This window comes from Mirounga leonina, unplaced genomic scaffold (assembly GCF_011800145.1).
Source record: "Mirounga leonina isolate KUSES-001 unplaced genomic scaffold, KU_Mleo_1.0 Mir_129, whole genome shotgun sequence".
In the NCBI taxonomy this organism is placed as follows: domain Eukaryota; kingdom Metazoa; phylum Chordata; class Mammalia; order Carnivora; family Phocidae; genus Mirounga; species Mirounga leonina.
Window position 1 is genome coordinate 3,469,052 of NW_023270323.1, and position 24,321 is coordinate 3,493,372.

The 24,321-nt window shown below is 39.3% G+C and overlaps 1 protein-coding gene across 7 annotated transcripts in view; it reads right to left on the reverse strand.

Moving 5' to 3' along the window:
- BMPR1B (bone morphogenetic protein receptor type 1B) overlaps positions 1–24,321 on the reverse strand; it is a 157,933-nt gene that overhangs the window by 8,219 nt on the left and 125,393 nt on the right. For all 7 annotated transcript variants that reach the window (XM_035004480.1, XM_035004482.1, XM_035004481.1 and 4 more), the window contains 5 exons: positions 19,021–19,117; positions 17,831–17,969; positions 13,863–14,055; positions 12,807–13,104; positions 891–1,066 (listed from right to left, as the gene is read on the reverse strand). In XM_035004480.1, coding sequence (XP_034860371.1) covers positions 891–1,066; positions 12,807–13,104; positions 13,863–14,055; positions 17,831–17,969; positions 19,021–19,117 — 903 coding nt within the window. The remainder of the gene's footprint in view (positions 1–890; positions 1,067–12,806; positions 13,105–13,862; positions 14,056–17,830; positions 17,970–19,020; positions 19,118–24,321) is intronic.

A 24,321-nucleotide genomic window follows, 5' to 3' on the forward strand; every position in this document is an offset into this window, starting at 1 on the left:
AAATATTAAATAAGAGCTAAGATATACTGAATGCTACTTATGTACCAGGCAGTTTTACTTCTCTTTAATTCACTTCCTTCTTAAGATGAAAGAACTGGAACAAAGCTGAGTAACTTGTCAGAGGTTCACGGATAATAAATGGCAGGTCCAAGAACGAATCCCAGTATCATTAAGTGTTCACTGGACTTTCAGAACCTTGGGCAAGCTCAAGGTCTCACAAAAGTGAGCTCAAACTGGCCATGATCAGCAGCAGCAGCATGGTTTCTAACCGAGCATGGCCATGAGTATAACCATAAACATGATACTTGTCACTTCATGAAGCGCCTACAATTCAGCTTCTCACCTAAAAAGTGTTGGAATCTATTTAAAGACAGATGACGCAGCAGTAAACTAAATACAACAAGCAATAATAATGCCTCTGAATATTTAAAAATGCCTTCTGACATCATCTTACTAGGGAATCCTTGTTTGCAGAAAAATTACCATGACCAGTAGCAACATTCTTATGCTTTAATTTTCTTTTGATAAAAACTTTTGATAAAAAATTTGATATTTTCAAATTGCTTTTTGAAGAACTATATAGAAAGTCAAGTGGGGGGAGGGGTAAAGAATGGGTGTCTCACCCCACATCCCTGTCTCTACCTTAATCTGTGGAGAGGGAACCACAGGGAACGGGGCCTTGGAGAGGGTTGGTGAGAAGAAGCTGGAAGGAGGAGGTCAAACAGAATTCTAAGATGTTAAATATCATTTCCTGGGAGGATTGTGACTGCACCAGCAGAAATAAGGTGGAAAATAAAAGAAAATCTGACTTGGGGGACAATATGATAACTCTGATTTCTGATCAGAAAGCAAGGATCTGTAGTAGATCCAACGTTATCACTGTTACTTACCTCCCGATACACATCTCCTAGCAACCTCCCAGAGGATGAGTCCAAAACTGTACATGTCAGCCATAATGTAAGACTGAAAGTGATTTCTATTTAAGCTCTCATCCAACACTTCGGGAGGCATGTAGCGTTTGGTGCCAACTCGGGTGTTGGGTGGGATGTCAACTTCATTCGTATCACTGAGGAAAAAGTAAAGCAAAGCGCTATGAGCACTGAAAAGGACCAACACGTGACAAATCAAAGTGATTCCTGAACCAGGCTTTCACGCAAAGGTGGGAAGGGATACCTTTTCGAGGAATAACATTTCCCTGAAAAATATTTCTTGTCAAGAGTTTTATTAAATATCCACAGGTAAAAACCCAGTGAAGAGGACAATCAAAGGGAAGCTGTACCATACAAGGCTGCATCGCCCCTAGATCAAATATAAACTCGAAATAATTGCTAAGTATCTATTAAATGTCTACAAAATATCTTCTTCCCCTTTCTATTTTCATAGGTTGGCTCTTAAAATTGGCATGAGTACCTGCCGAGGGGGTTTGTTTGAGACAGTGTTTTTTAAACCAAGTGTTGCAAGGTTTTTAGATGTACAAACAAGGGAAAACAGTGGGGAAGGAAGAGGGTCAACAAAGACCTGAAAATGTTTTACTTTGATAAGGAGGACCCTTAACAAAGCTTTCTATGATCATCATGATTTCATCAACCAGATAACACGTATTTTTTTAATATAAGGAGGAAAGGAAACAAATGATCCAATCAAGAAATGGGCAGAAGACATGAACAGACCTTTTTTTCCAAAGAAGACATCCAAATGGCCAACAGACACATGAAAAAGTGCTCAACATTGCTCGGCATCATGGAAATCCAAATCAAAACCTCAGTGAGATATCACCTCACACCAGTCAGAATGGCTAAGATTAACAAGTCAGGAAACGACAGATGTTGGCGGGGATGCGGACAAAGGGGAACCCTCCTACACTGCTGGTGGGAATGCAAGCTGGTGCAGCTACTCTGGAAAACAGGATGGAGGTTCCTCAAAAAGTTGAAAATAGAGCTACCGTATGATCCAGCAATTGCACTACTGGGTATTTACCCCAAAGATACAAATGTAGGGACCCGAAGGGGTATGTGCACCCCGATGTTTATAGCAGCAATGTCCACAATAGCCAAACTGTGGAAAGAGCCTAGATGTCCATCGACAGATGAATGGATTAAGAAGATGTGGTACACACACACACACACACACACACACACAGGAATATTATGCAGCCATCAAAAATGAAATCTTGCCGTTTGCAATGACGTGGATGGAACTGGAGGGTATTATGCTGAGCGAAATAAGTCAATCAGAGAAAGACATGTATCATATGATCTCACTGATATGAGGAATTCTTAATCTCAGGAAACAAACTGAGGATTGCTGGAGTGGTGGGAAGTAGGAGGGATGGGGTGGCTGGGTGACAGACATTGGGGAGGGTATGTGCTATGGTGAGTGCTGTGAATTGTGTAAGACTGATGAATCACAGACCTGTACCTCTGAAACAAGTAATACATTATATGTTAAAAAAAAAAAAAAAAGAAGAAGAAGATAGCAGGAGGGGAAGAATGAAGCGGGGGAAATCGGAGGGGGAGACGAACCATGAGAGACTATGGACTCTGAGAAACAAACTGAGGGTTCTAGAGGGGAGGGGGCTGGGGGGATAGGTTAGCCTGGTGACGGGTATTAAAGAGGGCATTTTCTGCATGGAGCACTGGGTGTTATGCACAAACAATGAATCATGGAACACTACATCAAAAAGTAATGATGTAATGTATGGTGATTAACATAACATAATAAAAAAACGGCTATTGTGAAAAAAAAAAAAAGGAGGAAAGGAATAACTGAATATAATACCAGCAGCTCCGTTAAAGTTTCAGAACGTGACCCACTGATTACCATTTCCCATAGCCTGGGAGAACATCTGTGGCGTCGGGTGCACCCCGACCTGCAGGATGGCCCTTGCGAACCACTGCTCGGCACAGTGAAGCTGGAGCCAGAGTTCGGCACGAGATGACTGAAGTGGGGAACTACCGTCGCTCAGCTGGATGACGATTAAGCAAGATGAGGCGCGTGAACGTGCAGCCAGCACAGTGTGAAGCTTGTCTCAGAGATATACTGAGACACCCTCAAGAGAAACCAGCGGCACTAAGAAGAGCAAGAAACCCCAGTTTTGATGAAGAAACTATCAAACAGAAAAGGGACAAAAGGTTGGGGCGCCTGGGTGGCTCAGTCGTTAAGCATCAGCCTTCGGCTCAGGTCATGATCCCAGGGTCCTGGGATCGAGCCCCGCATCGGGCTCCCTGCTCAGTGGGGAGCCTGCTTCTCCCTCTCCCTCTGCGATCTCTCTCTCTCTCTCTGTCAAATAAATAAATACAATCTGAAAAAAAAAGAAAAGGGACCAAAAAGTCATTATTAACCAAAGTTTGTGGGGAATTGTGGATAAACCTTGCCATCTCCTGATTCCTGAGAAATTTTTTTTTCTTTTCATCACACTCATTGACTCTCATGCATTTACATGTTTTTTCTCCTCAACGAGGAAGTTACATATATCATATATCACATTTAGCAGGCTGTGTCACAGGCAATACCAAACTTTCCTAAACACTAGTGGCTTTTGGAAAGAATCTCTGGGTTTGATCTTTTTGCCTCAATTTCTAGTTTCTGAAGCATAAAATGTGTAGTGTCACTTGGGAAAATTTAAAGGATGGCAGATGTCTCTCTGCAGATCTCCAAACTGTTAACATTTACTAAAACGTAGAAAGCTTTATTCTTAGAACCATCTTAAATTCATTTCCAACTAAAATCCTCAATCTAAAGCCATTGCAACAGACGGGCCACCAGTCTTCTTATTAGGCCCCTCAGGATCTTCCAGGAGCAACTACTCTGAAGAAGCCCATTTTTTTTGTTGGTTGGTTTGTTTTTAAATAAAACTTAAAGTGTAAATTTTTAAAAATGAAAATAAATAAGCCTTAATCTATAAATGTAGGTCCTACTGTTCTGGGCTCTAAGAGGCTCATTTTCTAGAAAAAAAAAAGTGAAATCCTAGTATTTACCAGTACAATATAACAGAAAAATGTAATTTGCATACCTACACAGTAAATGATAAGGGAAGAAAGTGAGCCAAGAAGCAGCTTAATGATAAAATGAAAAATATCAGATTTAAAAGATGCCACAAAAATTCCACCTTTAATTATCCTGCCATCTCTTCTGTAAGCACACAGTAGGCATTTCATTCATGTGTTGTAATTTATGACTTTGAATCATTAGAGGAAGACCGCAGTAGGCCTAGGCAGAGAATTCTGGGTTCCATGCCAAGAAACAAACATGGGGTGTCTTGCAGATGGAAAGAAACTGGTAGAGGGCCTAAATTATATTCCAGAACATGGACTGGGAAAGGAAACCATGAATAGTCTTAGCATGGGCCCCACAAGAGTATATTTAGGCCAAAGATACACTCTGACAACACTTGATAAAGATTTTAGGTGATTCCTTCCCACTCTTATTCTTAGCTCCTTTTGCTTTATTTGAATTTGGAAGGTCAGGAAGGGCTAACGGAATGTGTGACATGGAAACATCTACTGGAAACTGAAAGGTAATTGTTACCTGACGATACAATAAGATCTGTGATGGCCAGACTGGATAGAGTTCATCTCTAAACTTTCATGCCCTCAAACACTGAACAAACACACAATCAAGAATTTTGTTGGTCCTTCAGTTCCCCAAAACCAGTTCCTTATCCAGGCCCTGAAGCGTGGCACTACTGTCCCTCCTCTTCCTCCCTCTGCCCACCCTTGGTGTTGCCCTAGTAGTATGTGAATAAACACCTGTCTTCCCACCTGCAAGTGTAAACTCCTTGAGTCCTGAATAGCTGCCATAATCATTTGTTACAGCCCTAAATATTATCATCCCAATCCATCTCCATTTATAATGCGTTCTGCACAGAGTAGGTAAATAAGTGAAAGAAAGAAAAGGCTTGTTTACGGTAAACTTTGCTATGAATACTTGGAAGAGAAATATAAAAATCTCTGTTGTATACAGACCATAAAATGAGACATTACCAATATCTAAAAGGATAAATAGAATTTTGTTAAGCAAATTTTGTAAAAGATTACTATTAACCTAATGGCAAATGCCTTCAGTACTACATTTAAATGACAAACATGCTAATTATAAGTAATTCATATCTGATGTTATTAAGGGTCAGATCCTCCAAGACATACAGCGCCATCCCTTCTTCTCTCAGGAGGGTTTCTATACTGCAGAGTAATTAAACTGCATTTCTCTCTCAGGTTTTCAGTAACATTATCTTACCTGTTCCCAAATTAGGGCAGAGAAAAACTGAGCTTGTTCATCTTCAAGAGCAAAAATAGAAGCCAGAGATATCGAACACCGGGGCACCAAGAATAAACAAAGAAAAAGAGGCTGTAAGTAGAGTCTGATGGTGCAGAGCACATAGAAGAGGGTAGAAAGTAACCGAAGGAAAGGGTCAAGGAGGAAGAAGGAAGCAGGAAAGGTCAGGGCACCTTCAGCTTTTCCTTGTTTCCTTTTCCACGAAGGGGCCAGAGGGGTCTCGAGACACGAGGTTCGTAAGAAAAGACGGATATTGCACAAGGAGGGCAGAGTCAGAGAAATGAACTCAAAATGCACCCAATGACCCTTGGAGCTGCAGTGGCTTGTGGTCAAATCATAAAGTCCCATAGAGCAAAGATGAGTATCAACTTCAGGATACTGGCTACTTCTGGGAGGGATAAAGGGGAATAAAATGAGGAGGAGAATGCAAAGGGTTATCTTCAACATTGTATTTCTTCAAAAAAAAAAGACCAGATAAAAATAAAGCAAATTGTTAACTTTGTTCCCATTATAATTGTTACACCAGTGCCTTATTATTTGTTATATTTTTATGTATATATATTTTAATTAAATATACTACAAAGAAGAACTCAGCAGGATCAGGAACAAGAAAAATGTACATTTCAAGGTTAAGGGATAGGTTGGCAGCCTAAACTTTGAAGAACAAAAGACATCTAAAGAAAGTGGAGAAAAGTACAGAGAAGATGGGGGTTCTACCAAGGAGAAGTGAAAACATTCCATCAAAAATATGGGTGCCATATTCACCACAGAGGAAACATGATCTCTCTCCTCCCGTCCCTTGAAGAAGGATTGGAAATATTTGTGCAAAGGGCTCATGACTGAAAAACTGGGTTTAGAGAACTATGGGGGTAGGTACTTTTGCCTACTTAATACCTCCACTAGATCCCATATGGCTTTTGTCCCTGTTAATGTGAGTAGCAGTGTGATAAAGACTTAAGTAGAATTGGAAAAACATAAAAATATAATTTGAACAAAATAAACTAAACTAAGGGATGTCAGGCAAACTCCTCTCCAGAAAAAAAAAATTATTTTAGAATCTTATATTAATGGGTATTTTTCTTTATGAATTTAGGGACAGTGGGCTGGGAAAGGATTAAATAAAAATACCTATAATTTTCTGAGTAAAAAATAAACAGTAATTTGGAAGAATCAGGGAATAGGGGCAAGTCAACTAGGGAGAAAACGAGTTCTCCCTTCTGGCCTAGGATCATGACAAGACATTAAGCTCCTGTAGGAAACAAAAATCAGGAAAATGTTCTGGTAGCATAAATTTTATGACTAAACATACCCGAGTAATGCTCTCTTCAACCCTGAGTTGATGGTGTTTGTGGAACACAATGTAAGTTTGCAACTACACCACGTGGAAAAGGTACAACACATATCGAAGGTGTTAGGCAGAGAGGAACACAGCCCCTTGGGGTCCCCAGATACGCTGTGAATGACACTGAGTTCCCTCCTGGATTAGGCAGGATTAGGGGTGATAAAGTGTAATTTTATTTGAATCTCAAAATGCAGGTGCCCTCAGCTAGGATTACCTAAAGAGGCATGAAAACAAACTCCGCATTTCGGACCAGAGTCACTCGGACGACAGTGGCATGATGAAGAAGATGCCAGCATGGTGGCATGAGGGGTCAACAGCCATGAACGAAGGGCCTTCGAGTGTACACAAGGCACACACGTCAGTGGCTCTTCTCCCCGAACGGGAACACAAAGGGAGTGAGAGTTCTCATGGCAACGGCCGTAGGCAGGGGGAGGGCAGCGAGGAAGACTGGACAGTGTGAGACAAAGAGAGCCAGAGAAGAGGAGAAGGAAATGAAAATTATACAAAGCTAAGACTTTCCTCCTCTGAAGGAGACAAGGAGGGCTTACAGAGTAGGGGATGGCAGAAGCAACGGGACCTGTTAGGAGATGGATGTTATCATGGACAGGGTTTAGAACTTGGGCACACGGTGGTCATTTTAATTTATTGTCTATAGACCGTGCAACTCCCTACCGCCTACACTCAGGTGGGCTTCCTGCAGCGTCCGCCTGGGTCTGGCTGGCCCTGCTGCCCAGAGTGGCCCGTGTGCCTCGCAGGTGTTAAAGCAACCAACGGAGGGCAGAGCAGAGCTCCTATGAATACAGAAAGGGGGAAAGCAGAGCCTCCAGCCAGAAGCCCGAGAGGCCTGGAGCATGAACCCGGGCAAAAGCATGAGACTGGAGCACAAGGCATGCCTCACACTCTCAGCCGTGATGCACCAGATGAAGCGCAGGCAAAAGATGTTTATTTTGGTGGCAGAGTATAATAAAGTGGATTTTTAAAAATACAGTCTTTGTCTTAAATTGGCTTTGAGTTCGATCTTTCATGTCAATTAAACCTCCTACTTATAAATGCATAGCAGGAGTTCTTGCAAGATGTATTATGTAAAGGAAAGAGCCACCGACTCAGCACAGATCACTTCCCCACTGTACCATCAGCTTCAGGGAGAGTTTCACGAAAGTCACACGCAGAGCCCACCGTGGCCGATTCAAGGTGTTAGCTCCAACGAGGTGGCTCTACCTCGTTGAGCCTTGGGAGCACATGCAGGTAGCCTTGTGCTGGGTGTTGCTGGTTGTCTAAAACAGAAAGAGGAGAAGGGGAGAGAGGGAGAAGGGAGATAAAAAGGTAATAGAGAAAGAAAAGAAACAAACACCAGGGGCGCCTGGGTGGCTCAGTTGGTTAAGCGACTGCCTTCGGCTCAGGTCATGATCCTGGAGTCCCAGGATCGAGTCCCACATCGGGCTCCCTGCTCGGCAGAGAGTCTGCTTCTCCCTCTGACCCTCCCCCCTCTCATGTTCTCTGTCTCTCATTGTCTCTCTCGCAAATAAATAAAATCTTAAGAAAAAAAAAAAATTAAAAAACAAACAAACAAACACCATACACCTTTAATACTCTACAAAGCTTTTTCAAAAATAAGAACTGAACTTTAAAGAACAATGAAAGAAGGGCAGGGGACAGAAGACAGGTGAAGGCGGCCACTGGTTTGCGGGAGGCCTGAAACTGATCTCTGAAATTAACTCCCCGTGAAATATAACAGGGACTACTGAACCTTCTCTTAGGCAGACTGGAGTAACCATGAGAGACTGTCGTGAGCCTCCAGGAGAAGGGGCTGTGTATACCCCTCGGCGTTTCCGGGAGCACCTAGTAAGTGGCTGTGGAGCTGATCTGCTGCACTCGATTCTGCCCAGTCAGATGCTAACCAATGAGGAGGGTTTTCTGCTGCTCTTTCGAAAGGATTCAATGCTTCAATGATTTCTGAGAAATGGAACTCTAGAACTAAAGACCCTTCAAAAGAAGGTGCATATGGCTGCAGAAATCTTGACTGAAAGTGCTGACCCTGCCACTGATTCGCTTAGTTCTCGGGCTCTGGGGAGTCCTTTAGGCATGTCACTTTTTAAAAACACCATTAAGTACACAAACGGGAAGCAGGGCTAGTAGCCAGGGCCTGAGAAAGGGAGAAATGCAGTGCCCTCTGTGCTAGGCCTCCCCACCTCCTCTGCATTTGCACAACCCAACAATCATCATCTGGGAGATCTCTGTTGCCGATCAGTCTTTGCTATAGTTTTTCGATTTAAAATTTAATAATGGAGAAGCCCTAAACCAGGACTTGAGTTCCCCGTAAGAAAATATATGACTCTAACACTGAAGAACCAGAAGGGTTGCTTGATGTTCCAAAGTAAAAAGTGAAAAGATCTCTAAGTTCCCTTAAGGGATTTCACGGGTCATTGTTTTCTCCTTCCCAGAGAGATTTGGGGTTATGGTGGTGTCTGGTACGGCATCACCTGGATTAAATCTCTGTTGGGCAGGAAATATATCAGCACTTACATCATTTTCAAGAGAGTCCCACGAAGGGATTAAAAAAGTTTAAAAAGTTATATAAGCAGGAAATCTCTAAAGTATAGTCCGCTCTCTCTGTGGCTCTCAACTTCTCTGGGAACCTCCCAGAAATTACTTAAAAGCCTAAGAGAACACTTACCATGTAGAGACCATGGTAAATATTCAATTCTCACAGGAAGTTCACTTACGAAGCCTGAAAACTCCACACTGGGTTAGCTTTGACCCCACTTGTAATAAGATCTCTAACTACCTCTGTGTGTGCAGTGCCCCCAAACAGGAAAATCAGGAAAAAAGCAAAAACCAAAGAAACATAAAAAGCAAGGTTTAAAAGTGAGGCTCAAAATCAAGAAGAGCAAAGTTCCTTTGAAACACAGAAAATAAAATGTGAAAAGGACCTCTGAAATTATCAAAGGCAACCTCCATTTAATGGAAGGAAACTGAGCCCCAGAATAGTAAAGTGGCCCCACAGCTACTCTTTAGCCATATGAGATCTGTGCCTCCAACAGCCACGGTTTCCCATCCGAGACAGTATCCTCAAGCTTTCCTCTCTTGATGAATGAGTCAATATATGCCAAACTGATTCTGAATTATCCTTTAAAAAATTCCCCTCCACTTCCTAGAATCAGGGTTTGCATGAAATTTGAGAGGTCATTTAGTTCATCCTCTTTACATTAAGCAGAGCTGAGTTTCAGAAATATAACACTCACTTCCTTGTTTGTTTTAAGGCCTATAGAGAAGAAAGTTCTCAATTACTTTGATATTGCCAAGATGTATCGATTCGAAACAATGTTGAAATACCTATAATGGATAATTCACTATGTCATGTCAAATGGGAAATACATTAATTAATCTGGCCTGGATCCTGCTCTCAAGATACCCAATGACGAGTAGGCAAGAGGAGGCTTGCACTAAATACTTATAATATCAGGCAGACTAGGGCCAGGAAATTACTACAGGAGTAGAGAACATGATGTCTTTATTCCTAGCTGGGGGATGGGTAAAGGGACTTAAAGGCAGCTTTGAGACTGGATTAGGGTTCAGGGAGAAGCAAGGGCATTCTAAACTAGAGACTGTTCAATCAAATGAAAGGCAGTAGCATACAAGGGGTACATATGGAGAAAACACAGATACTTCAGTTTTGCAAAAGAAAGCATCTAAGTTGGAGGGTTATAGGATATAAAACTAGGAAGGTGGGTTTAATCCAGAGTGCGTAGGACCTCTGGAGCTAAGAAAAGATGCTTTTTTTCCTTCATTCTGTAGTTCACAGGGTATCATTCATCTGTCCATTATACATACTTTTGTAGCAATGCTTAAGTAATGGGCACCAAGGAAAGGCACTAGGGATGTACATCTGAGAAAAAACATGGTACCCACCTTCATGGAGCTTAGTCTTCATTGGGAATAACAGATACATAGGCAATGATTACTGGACAAGAGTGTGAGAAACATCATGGCAGTATGCACAGGGTCACAGGGGAGGGCAGAATTCTAACCAAAAGTCAGACTCGGAAAGGAACAATAAGAGGTATCCCAAAGGAATAAACTGTGAAGATAAGTAGTAGTTTACCTAAACAGAAGAGGAGATGCTGGGTATTCGGGTAAAGTTAAAAGCATGTTAAACATACTTAAAGGTGTGTTTAGAATATAAACTCTATTTCAACCCCAAGCTATAGGAAACTATGAAATTATTATGCTATCCAAAATAGCAAGACAAATCTGGCAGCAGCATGGAGGGGGAAAAAAATGAAAATAAGAAAAACAAAGAGCAAGTAACTACAAAATGCTTTACTCCAGAATCTAGAAAAACGACAGAGGACCCAAACTGAACCCAGTTCCAATGTGAATGTCACAGAGACAGAATTCATTCAACTGAGCAAACCAAAAACTTAAGGAACAAACGAAATGTCAGGCACCATTTTAGAATGGATAGACCCAAACTGGGCACTAGAAAGAAAAAGCAGACCCACCAGGAAATCTAGCAGTGAGGAAATATGTAAGAGGTACACAGAGAACAGAACCCACAGAGAAAGAAAGTGAACCTGGAATAAAGGTACATCAAGAAAACAGCAGGAAGAAAGGTTTGTGTGCTGTGGACCCTGGAATGACAAAAAGAAAGCCTTCTGGTGACAAAGACCAACGGTATCCCTCAAAAAAGCAACTCAGGAGAGAAGGGAGCAAAAGACACAAAATCACAAGATTGTGAAAGCTGATTACTCTTCGGAACTCTCAAGAACTTTAACGGAGGACAGAAGAGAGGCTGGTCGTGTGAGAAGCATCATGGGAAATTTTTTTTTTTTTTTGGTAGAGGAGACTTGAAAAAGGCTGTAGGTCAGAAAAAAGAATTCAGAAGAGAGAAAGGATTTATTCATCTTACTGGCAGGCGGTTCTTATTTCTAACCCAAATCTATAACCCAGGTCATTTGATTTTAAAGATGAGAACGTCAAATTTACCATCCTCTAAATGGTGGAGACCTTCCTGTGTCTGGGGCCTATTATTAAAGCACATCTCAGTCTTCACTTCTGGGTAAAAATGCCAATCACTTAGTCCTTTATCATGAGTTTTATTTTCCAAACGTTTAATCATCCCCATGGCTTTTCCTCTCCGTATTCTATCAAGTCTTCTTTGGTGGGGGGAAAAAAACCCACAAGAGGATGAAACAATTTAATCAAGGCTAAGCCTAGATTGAGTTTTTAAAAAGGCAGTTATAGGATGATCCCTCTATGCCAGTAGCTTGCAAACCCATTTTGTTTTGTCTTCAAAGCAAAGGAATCACTTTTTCTAATTAAGTCCTCTGCAAGATAAAACAGGCTTTTCTCATTAGAGGGAGGGTGGGCAAAAGAGAGCCCCACTCACTGGGCGTTCCCGGCGTTCTCCTCCCCACTCTGCAGAAACTACTGCCGTCACTCCAAGCAGCCCCTGGGCTCTGAAACCCCTGTTTTGTGACATACGCTGGTGTATGTGCCCAGGTGTTACATTCGCTGTGTAAGTCACAGTACCGTAGTGCTGAACGCTGAGTGTGCTGTTAGTTTCTAGCATTTCGCATAGAATATCTATGCAAGTTATCTTTCTTATATCATGTAAAAAAACACGGCCTTGGGGCGCCTGGGTGGCTCAGTCGTTAAGCATCTGCCTTCGGCTCAGGTCATGATCCCAGGGTCCTGGGATCGAGTCCTGCATCGGGCTCCCTGCTCAGCGGGGAGCCTGCTTCTCCCTCTCCCACTCCCCCTGCTTGTGTTCCCTCTCTCGCTGTCTCTCTCTGTCAAATAAATAAATAAAATCTTAAAAAAAAAAAAAGGCCTTTATCACTATATAACATGTAGATCGTTACTAAAACCTCTTCCTACTTAACAAATGCTATGCAGAATGCTCACCAAATCATCCGAGACATGAGGTACATCTTTTCTAAAGAGCTCCGTGAGAGCTGCAACCTAATGTAAACTCTGCAAGCCAAGTCACTGATGAGCATAGACACCATAGGACACAAACACGTTTGTTCAAATAAACATTTTTCTTCTTTTTCCCCTCCCAAGAAATATCATAATTAATAAAATTCCTTCTCTACAACCCTAGTAGCACTGCACTCCAGAACGTACAATCTATAAAAAGTGAGAGAAAAGAATCATACAAAGTATATTTGTTCACTTTGATACTAACCTAATAAATTTAACGGCCAGGCCCAGGTCAGCTATACAACAAGTTCCATTTTTCTTCACCAGGATGTTCTTACTTTTCAGATCTCGGTGGGCGATTGCTGGTTTGCCTTGGGTACTAAAGATTTCTGTATGTAAATGACATAAGCCACTGACAGAAGAATAGGCTAACTTCAGCATCGATTTTGTATCTAGGGTGGTGGACTTCAGGTAATCATAGAGGGAACCATTTTCATGATAGTCTGTGATTAGGTACAACTGGGTCCAGGACCCTGTCCCTTTGATATCTGCAGCAATGAACCCTAAAAGGAAGAAAGACAAAAAGGTTTGAAGCCAAGCGTGTTCTGAACACTATCAAGAATAATTCATATTCCCAAATATCGTTCTTTGTCACAGGCGTCTTTGTTTGGCATTTCATTCAGCTTTATGATTATGCCCATGACAGTATTAGATTATTAAAACCAATCAGAGGCAATCAAAACAGTAGAGGTAGAGAAACATTGAGAGTCTGTACCTGAAAACATGATCCCTTTCTTTGTAGTTGATATTTAAGTTATTTTTAAGGTCACAGTAAATAATTCACGGCATCGTGGTTAGACATAACACTGTTTACGAAACAGGCTCTGGAATCAGGGCATACACTCTTTCCACTTGAATGATTCAGCCACATCATTGCTAACTTGAGAGAATTTTTTTTTAAAAAAAAAGACTCAATCCTGCAGAGAAAACTTTTAGAACTTTCCACAACATTGAACCATGTGTTCCTTCAAATCCCTAAGAAACCCTAAGAAATGCTGGTGCTACATGTGCATTTCCCGTCCCTGAAGAGAAAAACCGTTCGGAGAGTATTCCACTTCCAGCCCACGATCCATTCACAGAAGCGCCTTAGTCATTCCTCCTGTGAGGTCTCCCATCAGGAGCCTGTGACGTTCTTGGGCTCAGGCCAAGGAGCAAACGTCTCTATATTTCATAACAGGTCTAGACAGATGAGTTCATAGGCAGATGTGAACAGAAGCCGGAGGAAAGCCAGGGAACCCTGAACACTGCCGGACCAACTCACCCAGAATGTTCTCATGCCTCATCAACACCGTCTGATACATTTCTGTCTCTCGGAACCAGCTGGCTTCCTCTGTGGTGAAGAACACTTTCACAGCTACCTTTTCGCCACGCCACTTTCCCATCCAAACTTCCCCATAGCGACCTTTTCCAATCTGTTTCACCATCTGAATCTGCTTAGCTATAGTCCTTTGGACCTGTTAAATCCCAAAACATACTGTTAGTGTATTCGCAGCACTACAGATTTGTTTAATCTTTCTTTTTTTTCCTCCAGAGAAGACACAATTACTGCATGCAAAATATATTTAGCCAGTAGTTTTCCTTTATATAGTCACGTTACTTGTATTTATTTATTCATTTATGCTGTCCCCTTTTAAACGTATTTGAGGCTGTGGGTTCTGAATGTTTGAATTATTGTTTCCACATTAAATATTTCCTGCTACCTACTATCATTTTCATAGGACGGGGGGAACAAAACAAAACCCTGAGTGGGTTCACAGTAATTGGCAAAATAGAGTACTTTTCACTTCCATTTCTGCAGTGGGATACTGGACATTCTGAAGGGACTCATCCACTATACATTTGATTGTGGGTAAACTACAATGAAACAAAATTGTAATGCACTGTTGGATGCACAAAGAAATAAAGGGAATCTCCCAGTTAGGAAGGGGAGGATGGAAGGAGGAGGGTGGGGAGAGGGAGGGAGGGAAGAGCTGAGACCAGAGCAGGGAACAGTAAGCATTAAAAACACACAAAAGCCAGGCTGCTATCTGGGAGAAGAAGAACACCAGCACTGGGATCCGGAATCGAAACCCTGACTTCCTTAAAAGTAGAGAAACTGAACCTGGGCTTAGCATGAAGCTGGGACCACGGAAGGATGCTAAATTTGTCCGAGATTGGTAGCATACCACGGCTCCCAGCAAAAACAAATACAAATCCTCTCCTGGGAAAATCACTGGCAGAATATTTTTCATTCCACCACTGCGGCCAGCTGCTAGATACCTTGAAGGAACTCTTGCCACCACACTAATCATGGTAAAATATAAGAAATAAAAAGCTGTAATGAATTATTGGCCTCACAAAGAAATACAGGAAATTCCCCCAAAGCAGGGAGGGAAAGGGAGGGAAGAACATGGAGGGAAAGAAGGAAGGGAGAGAGGAAAAGAAGATCCCATGGAATAAATTCCTTAAACCAAAAGGAGACAGCCACCATAAGTGAGAGTCAAGAAAAAACAATCTAAGGAGATCGACCCCTGTCAGAATACAGATACTGGGATTCTCAGCTCTAGAATGCCAAGGGACACTATGTGAAATATGTAAAGAAACCGAAGATGAAATGAAAAGAAGGAAGCAGCAAGAAATTCTTGAAAATTAAACTATGAAGTAGAACGGTTACTTGCCACAGTCAAGAAGGTAAACTGGACAGGTCGAGGGAAAAGAGCAGGTTAGATTTGGAGAGGAAATTAAGCTGAAAGAGCTCTCTGAAGAATTAGAGAGAGAGCAGCAGAACAAAGAGAGAGAAAATAGGAGAGGAAGTGGCCTCCAGGTTAAATGTCTCTTCATATACGATCTGCAGCCCTTCTGCACTCACAGCAAAATATCTGAAGAACTCCATGACTGAAATGGCTACTACCAATGACAACTGACATAACTTGGGAAGTATATATAAAGAACCTAGCACAGAACTCTTATAAGATCGGTTCAGAAAACTGGAATGTACTCTTTGCAGAGATATGATTTGCATCAAGTAAAGTTGCAGTGTTTCTTTCTGTTTTTACACTTTTAAGGACCATGTACATGGATTACACTGAGTCCACCCAGATAAACCACAGTAATCTCATCTTAAGGTGAGCGAGCTGATTGGCAACCGAAAGTCCCTTTTGCCAGGTAAAATAGCAAATTCCGGGGATTAGACCGTTTTAGGGGGCCATTATTATGCCTACCACAGATGTCTACCAGCGATGGTGGGTTCTGTATTTGCATAATGGATGATTTTATTAATTCAAGAGGTCATACTAACCATTGCCAGAGCCATTAACAGCACCAATATGAGACTGAAAAGCTTTTTGGGAAAAGATAAAATCTTTTTTTTTTTTTTAATGTTATTTTCTAAAAAGAGGGATTGAAAAATCAAAACATTGCTGACATGCAATTAAGCCACTTAGTCTGAAGGAAGTAAGAACAATTTAGGAGTCAAACATGCCATACAAGGAAATGTTCAGTGTATTTCCATTTCCACATGGGGGAACAGAAGCCTCAACAGCACTAAGCAGTGGAGAGCCAGATCCCCTAGTAGTTAAATCACGGACTTGAGAGGAAACTTCCCACATTTATTACAGAGATATTATATTTAATTTACAGATGTTACAAAGCATTGCTTATGTAAATCTACGGAACATTTCCTAACACAAACAGTTTTGCATTCGCTTCTTTTCTAACAATAATATATCTTCTTGTAATTTAATGAACATACTAATGGAACTGGCAATGCTTGAAAGAATAGGAACTTAATTAATCCAAAGATAAAAAGTGTCACTAAATTAGATTCAGAAATTTAAAGTGTACTTTTTTTTGAGATTTATCATAACATCTAAGGAGGAAAACACTGGCAAACAAGTAGGTTTCTGTTCCAAGAGCATAAACATCCGATTCATTAATACTAAAAGGGATTTTCATATCTGTACTTTACTTTTTTAAAAAAATATTACAATACAGGTTTTTAAATATGAGAACTATATCTGCTGCATATTGAATTCTAAGAATAAAAAAACAATCTGATAATAAAAACTTCTATATTTAAAAAAATCTATATCCTGAGTAGTTTCAGTTTGCTCATAATGACTTGTTTTCTGTCTGGTCTATCACCTGGCGAGGACATATTAATCAAAGAGAACAATGTTTCAGTTATGCAAGATGAGTAAGTCTTAGAGATCTGCTGCACAGCCCAGTGCCTACAATTAACAGCAGCATATTCTTAAAATTTTGCTGAAAGAGTAGATCTTACGTATCTTATGTTATGTGTTCTTACACGTAAAATAAAAAAATAACAAAAAATAAAATGGGCAGTAGGAAACTCTTGGAGATTAGGGATATGCTTATGGCATAAATTGTGGGTATGGTTTCATGGATATATACTTATCCCCAAACTCTTCAAGTTGTACACATCAAATATACACTTTTATACATTAAATATATATAGGTCTCCTATCTCAAAAAAGTTCTAATTCTTGACTTGAGATTTAAAAAAACAAACAAACAAACACTTTTGGTACTAAAATAAAAGGTCACCAAAACAATCAAGTAAACACGATATCCAAAGTCAGAAGCAGACAATAAAGATTAGGAAACTCAATCTTAAGCGTTTATGAAGGAAAATATTTCTCACTAAAATTGTTATTTTCCATCCCATCAATCTTTTTGCATGGTCTATAAAGGAACCAAGTGTTTTTTTCATTAAAACAAGTGCCTTGGATGCGTTACATGTTTTCTTCATGGTTGGCAGCATTGGCCATCAGAAAATTAAACCTCTCATAAATGGAAAAGCCAGGACTTCGCCCTGAAACATAAGCTCTCCAGCTGAAATGCAGTCTTCTTCCCCTGTAGAAATACTCAGATCCCAGTTGGTTGTAATACTTTTGTCTTCAAATGCCAGGCCAAGTTCGGTAATGCTATCCTTACTGAAAACAGAGGGAAGATGGTCCCACGTTTACTGTTTTCTAATCTGCTTCTTATCAGAATGTCTAAGGATCTGGATTGTAACCATACACTTACATTAAAAAACAGTCACCTTACCCCCAATATGTCAAAATGTTATCAGGAAGCCCTGCATCTGAGATCTGATGTCTAACCTACTGTGTAGAGCTTCTCTTTGTCCGCTAACCTATCTCTTTCAGTAAAATGAAACCCTGTAGTTTATTGACATTTCCTCTCAGAAGGCATTTCCTTTAAATTCGAGATATGTTCTTCTCATACCAGCAGAGGGAGGCCTGATCCACTTCCTGAGCTTTGAGACTGCTCAATTAAGTCTCTCAGGGATTCTCCAGGAGGAATGTATGTTTCATCCTGTTCTAACCCAATGCTGTACCGAGGTCTGGTTTCTTGTCTTTTATACCTAAAGATGTATAGAAGAAGATAATTCAAGATACTGAGTGGCAACAATAGGGGTAAAACACTGCAGATAAAACAGTAATCACAGCAGATTTCATTTTAGCACAAAAGAAGATAAATTTTTAGTATTTATTATCCTTAGTTATGATTTCTAAAATACAAATCATAAGTATTTTGCTAACCTATTTTTAAGTCAACTACATGTTTTTACTTGGTCTCAACCATCTATAATTCTTCTCCGTTCAATTGCCTATTTCCCAGCAGGGATTCCAATAATATTTCCATATAACTTCAATATTCATTCCCTAAAATTTTTCCCCTTAAGGTCCCTAATTAAAGATGAAAATGTGGGATTTACAAAAGACATAGCAGCTAATTCTCTCATCTCAGGTAATGTATAAAGCTATAATACAAATAAATGAAATAAATTTTAACTTAGGAACATTTTATCAATAATTATGCTTCCAATTAGAAATGAATTCACTTGAATCAACTCTTTCTTGCAGGACAGTATCATAAATGAATGCTACAAAAGGCAAATGATAAAAATTTAAAGGTCCTTGATATCTCACAAAGTAGAAAATAAGTTCTTAGGTGAACAAAAATAATTTGTAACTGTCACAACTTCAACAGTCAAGCTTATTTTATTTGAATAACTAATCTATAAATTATGTTGAAGATTTTTCCATATTAAGAGGAAACTGTTAGCTTAAGAAATAAGGGATTACTAGAGTGATTCTGGGTTCAACATGGCCATTTTTCCACTCAGAATCAAACCTTAGTAACAACTAGTTCCTGAATTCCCTAATTACCCTAAATTCCCTAAGGGTGAAGTTTACCTGGGTGACTTTGATGTCTGAAGCAGAAATGAGATAGCTATCTATTAACAAGCTTCATTAAGACAAATATTTATCAATAGTCACTGATATTATCAGGGAAATCTAAGATTTGATTAAGTCAAAGAAAGCTGTGGTGAAAAACATCAACAGGTAGAATAGTCATATGAGGCAGATATTTTAAACCCAAAATTCTACATCTACACGTTGGAAACTTACCTGAAGTAACAGAATAAAATAATAAGGACCAATAGCAAACTACAGACAGTTACAGATATAAGTAAGGCCTTGTGGTGTATAGGTCCGTCAACAAAATCTGAAATTAAAAAGAAAAGGAGCCATAATATGGAGGATATTTTCACTTAAAAATTAGGAAGCAACTCTTTCCCAAAAGTGTTGGCTAAGCCCCATATGCGAGATGTCCCAGGTCCTTTTAATCTGCCCACAGAGAATATGGCATATTGCACGGTAAATATGTACACATATATTCAAAATTACAGAAGTTCAACTAGTGTGAATCATAATTCTCCTAGGCACTGTTTCAAGAGTGTGCATTTCTTCCCCTCTGGAAGGAACAGGCTTGACAAAGAATAAAAGTACAAAGTATGAACAAATGTAAATGGATCAAGGCCCCCAAAATTTAAGTAGGTGGTTCATCTTATTTCCGACCCAGTTGATGGGTTTACAGGTTTTTCTCATGTGGTTTCTGAAGTGTTCCATATCATGAGTTTGGATAAAAGCCTGATCTATATTCTTTGTACATAAAACACACAGTCATCTTATGATGGATACAAAGGAACAGGATTCCTCAAATGTTGCCAAATATAGAATATATGGATGGTGCACCATTTCAAACAAAGATGCCTTTCAAAACCACATAGCTAACTTTTCCATAAATTGCATCATGTTTTAAAACAATGGGTATGTTCTACTCAAAGAATTGTTGTATGATCCTTTTTAAAATAAATTATTAAATATTATTCATGTTGTTTTAACTCCACTTCTTGACAAAGCAGATTTATTTACAGCATGACTTCTCAAACTTCATATAAATAAGAGTAACTTGGAGAGCTGTATACAAATGCATATTTGCTGAATTCAGCCTCAGAGATTTTTATTCCAAGTATTTTATTTTTTACAATCATCCCAGGTGATTTATATGCAAAGAGTCTCTGAAACATATTTTGAGAAAACCGACCTAAAACCAGGTGCACTTATGTAGTAACAGAATTAGCAGTGTTCTTTCTTATGGGCATCATAAACCCTCAAGAAAGTGATTACTGTTATTTAATTTTTAAAGGTATTACTGTAATTTATGACTTTGGTTACTATGAACAAGAAGTTTTCCAACTGTGCTGTATACTTTTAACTGCATGGCTACCTAAACATTTTGGCTGGGAACCTTATCCTACTCAGTGTAACATTTTTTTTTCACTCAAAAGTATTATATATCCCATGAATAAAAACTAAAAAGCACCAACTAATGAAATAAATAAAATCGCCACCATCTCGCTACTTAGGAAAATCACTACTAACATTTTAACATATGCCTTTGCAGTATCATTTCAATGAACAGAAAAAAAAAAGTTTATGAGCAAAATATCTCACAAGAAGGCCTTATATACACCCATGTCCATAGCAGCATTATTCACAATTTCACAATAGCTAAAACATGGAGGAAACCCAACTATCCACTGACAGATGAATGGATAAGCGAAATGTGGTATATGTATATACATACCTGGAATATTATTCAACCTTAAAAAGGAAGAAAATTCTGACATATGCTACAACACGATGAATCTGAGCACATTATATCAGGTGAAATAAGCCAGTAATAAAAAGACAAATATTGTGTATGATTCCACTTCTATGAGATATTTAGAGTAGTCAAAATCAAAAGACAAAAAGTAGAATGGTGGTTGCCAGGAGCCGAGGGAAATTAATGTTTAATGGGTATAGTTACAGCCTGCAAGATGAACAGACCTACGGAGATGGAGGAGGGTGATGGTTGTATCACTGGACTTTACACTGAAAAGTGGTTAAGATGGTAAATTTTATGGTATGTGTATTTTACCACAATAATAAAAAAAAAAAACGATGCTCTATAACTAGATTATTTTCATTGATAATATCGTGAATATTTTCCAAAACAATAAATTTTTTCCCTACAACCTGAGTTTTAAAGACCACATAGTATATACACAGACACGTCCTAATTAGAAAGTGAGTCTTCTGATAATGTATATATATATTTTTTAAAAGATTTTATTTATTTTTTGACAGAGAGAGAGACAGTGAGAGAGGGAACACAAGCAGGGGCAGTGGGAGAGGGAGAAGCAGGCTTCCCGCGGAGCAGGGAGCCCGATGCGGGACTCGATCCCAGGACCCTAGGATCATGACCTGAGCTGAAGGCAGACGCTTAACGACTGAGCCACCCAGGCGCCCCCTGATAATGTATATTTAGAAGATTGTAAGGATTTTTCTGTGATACATCCTTGCCGAAATACATAAAATTCTGTGAACACTCTTAAATGTACATCACTGCACATGTCAGTGATTATTTCCTTAATCTAGATTCTTAGAAGTAGAACTATTAGTTCAAAGAATATATATTTTAAGGCTTTTCATACATTTTGTCAAAATATCCTTTTAAAAAGATTACAACAGGGGCACCCGGGTGGCTCAGTCGTTAAGCGTCTGCCTTCGGCTCAGGTCATGATCCCAGAGTCCTGGGATCGAGCCCCACACTGGGCTCCCCGCTCAGCCAGGAGCCTGCTTCTCCCTCTCCCACTCCCCTTGCTTGTGTTCCCTCTCTCACTGTGTCTCTCTCTGTCAAATAAATAAATAAAATCTTAAAAAAAAAAAAGATTACAACAGTTTCTATTTCACCATCAGTGTGAACATATGTTTTAATTATGTTGAAATAATTTCAGTCTTATAGAAAACCTGTAAGGATAAAGAGCTCTAATGTGCCCTTCCCAGAGATTTCCCATTTTTAAATGTTTACCATATTTGCTTTATAATTCTCTTGCTCTCTCAGTATGGATGTCTTTGTGTCTGTCCATATATATTTGTATTCATATTCATATTTATATTTATTTATATGTATGATTTGTAGATCATTTGAAGTTACAAATATAATGTCCCTACCCATAAACACTTCAGAATGCACTTCCTAAGAACAAGGACATTGTTTTTACAAAATGGTAATAAAACTATCAAAATGAGGAAATTAACATGAACATATAAACGGAAAATAAATCTTACTTTGAAATATTTGCATTTTTGTTATAAATTAAAATCCACAGATCTTTATACTAATTTCTTGTCCAAATCCTGTTATGATTAATGTGATGATTTACTCACATTTATACATTTTACATTAAAACATATGTTTAACCATTATTTATGATCTACAGTACTTGCAAGATATTAATGGAAGTAATCTGCATCCGAAAAGACTAAATAAGAGACCATTAAAGAAAAGCAGTTTTATATAAACCACCTCAGAAACACTGCGAATGGCCCAGATAAAAAGGAGTTCAGGAACTTGACCCACGACAGGACAGGTCCAAAAAGCCCTCAGGCTTCAGTGCTCACAGAGATCATATAAAGTAGCACATGCGTGTCTGAAAAGTGTTACTTATTAGGAAATCTGGAAAATAATCTGCAGACTCTTAAAGAGGCCAAGATTTTTACATAATGAATTGTTTCGCAAAATTTCCCTCCATTAGGCTATAGGCAATAAAGCCCAGGTGAGCACAATCCCTCGGCCGGTGAGAGCCCAATTCACTGTGTCTATACACATGCAGGTGCACACATGCCATGGTGCATATACATGCAAACACCGTCCCTGGAAACTTCGCGTAAAACAGGTTTCCAATTTTAAGGATAACAAAGGCAAAAAGCCTGAGTCTGCAAAAAAAAAAAAAAATGCTGGATACTCAATTAAAATTACAAGAGCTAACTACTGAAGCACAACGGATGATCAGTATTTGCATACAGAACACTTTTTCATTCAAGTGATTAATTGTACTAAACCTCTCAGGCTCACTGCCTCTTTCCATGTAAGTGCAGAATACACTCTGAATTGTTAGAACACTGTATTTATTACCCATCTTATTCGATGTCTGATTTATGAGAGCAACGAGACTAGAAAGGATCTAAGGGATTCTTTCCTCAACCCTCAAGCTCTTTTTTCTTAAGGCTAGCATTACCTCCCATTTTCCTTTTCTTTGCCCCTAATCCCTGCAACCTCATCTACTGCCTTCTTGTCTTCTGTCATGAATAGGCGATCTTTATCAATAAACCCTTTGTTTCTGTTGGTCATGCTGGTCGTGTTTTAATCTGCCATTACCTGTGCTTCGAGCATTAACAATGTAAACATTCAAGTCACTGCCAGAGTCTCAGAAAGCGAACCCTTCCCGATTCCTATCAGGAAAAGAACAGCGCGCACAGTTCTGTCCTAGGGCAGCAGATCTTTACCTGCACTGTCGCTCGAGCTGCTCAAGGAAGTAGAACGGAGAACCCTCCGGGCAAGTCTGGGGCACTCTTAGAAGCAAGTAAGAATCACCGGTGGTTTCTTAACAAAACAGCATTCTGTCACTACTTGTCTCTTCTTTGATCAGTAAGCAGTTTCTAACTGTTTAAAATGTCAGGGCCTGTTTGGTTTTGTTTTGTTTTGTTTTGTTTTTAATCAGGCCGTAAGATGGTTCCTAATTGCAATAAGAAATGGAAGAAAAAAACTGTGTAGCTAGAAAGAATCTTGGAAATAAGATTGCCCAAAGACATCTCTGCATGTGCTCTCAATATTATAATCATGGATAAATTAGAGATATCTTTCAACTAATAGAGCACAAAGCACCTGAAAAGCATATTTTTATCAGAGGATTTTAGTCAGCAAAGAATACTGTAAAAGTAACTTACTTCCATCTTATATTGGGTTCTCTCTTATAGTAACATCTAGAAGTAAATGGACTGTAACAACAAAGACATAATTTTCTAGTTATTTTCCTGCATAAAAATATTTAGGATTATATTTCTTGGTAACACAGTTGGTTAAGACAGATTTCGTTAATGGTAATTTTATTATTTACTTATTTTTGTTTTTACATACAGTTGACATATTAGTTTCAGTCATTCAACAGCTCTAGACAATAAACTGTGCTCACCAGGAGAAGTGTAGTTACCATCCGCACCATACGATATTATTACAGTATTAGTGACTAAATTTCCCATGCTATGTTTTTCATAACCATGACTTATTTATTTTATAACTGGAAGTTTGTGCCTCTTAATCCCATTCAGCTATTTTGCACATCCAATCTACTCCCCTTTGGCAACCATCAGTTTGTTCTCTGTATTTATGATTCTGAGGACAGAATTTTTATATCCAGATTATTGTGTTCAGTGAGAAGAAAAAGACTATTTCTAAATTACTCTCATCTGTCTCAAATACAAAGTTACCTAGAAATAGTTAGGAGCTAAACATTCCAAGAAATGCTAGAGCTACTCTCT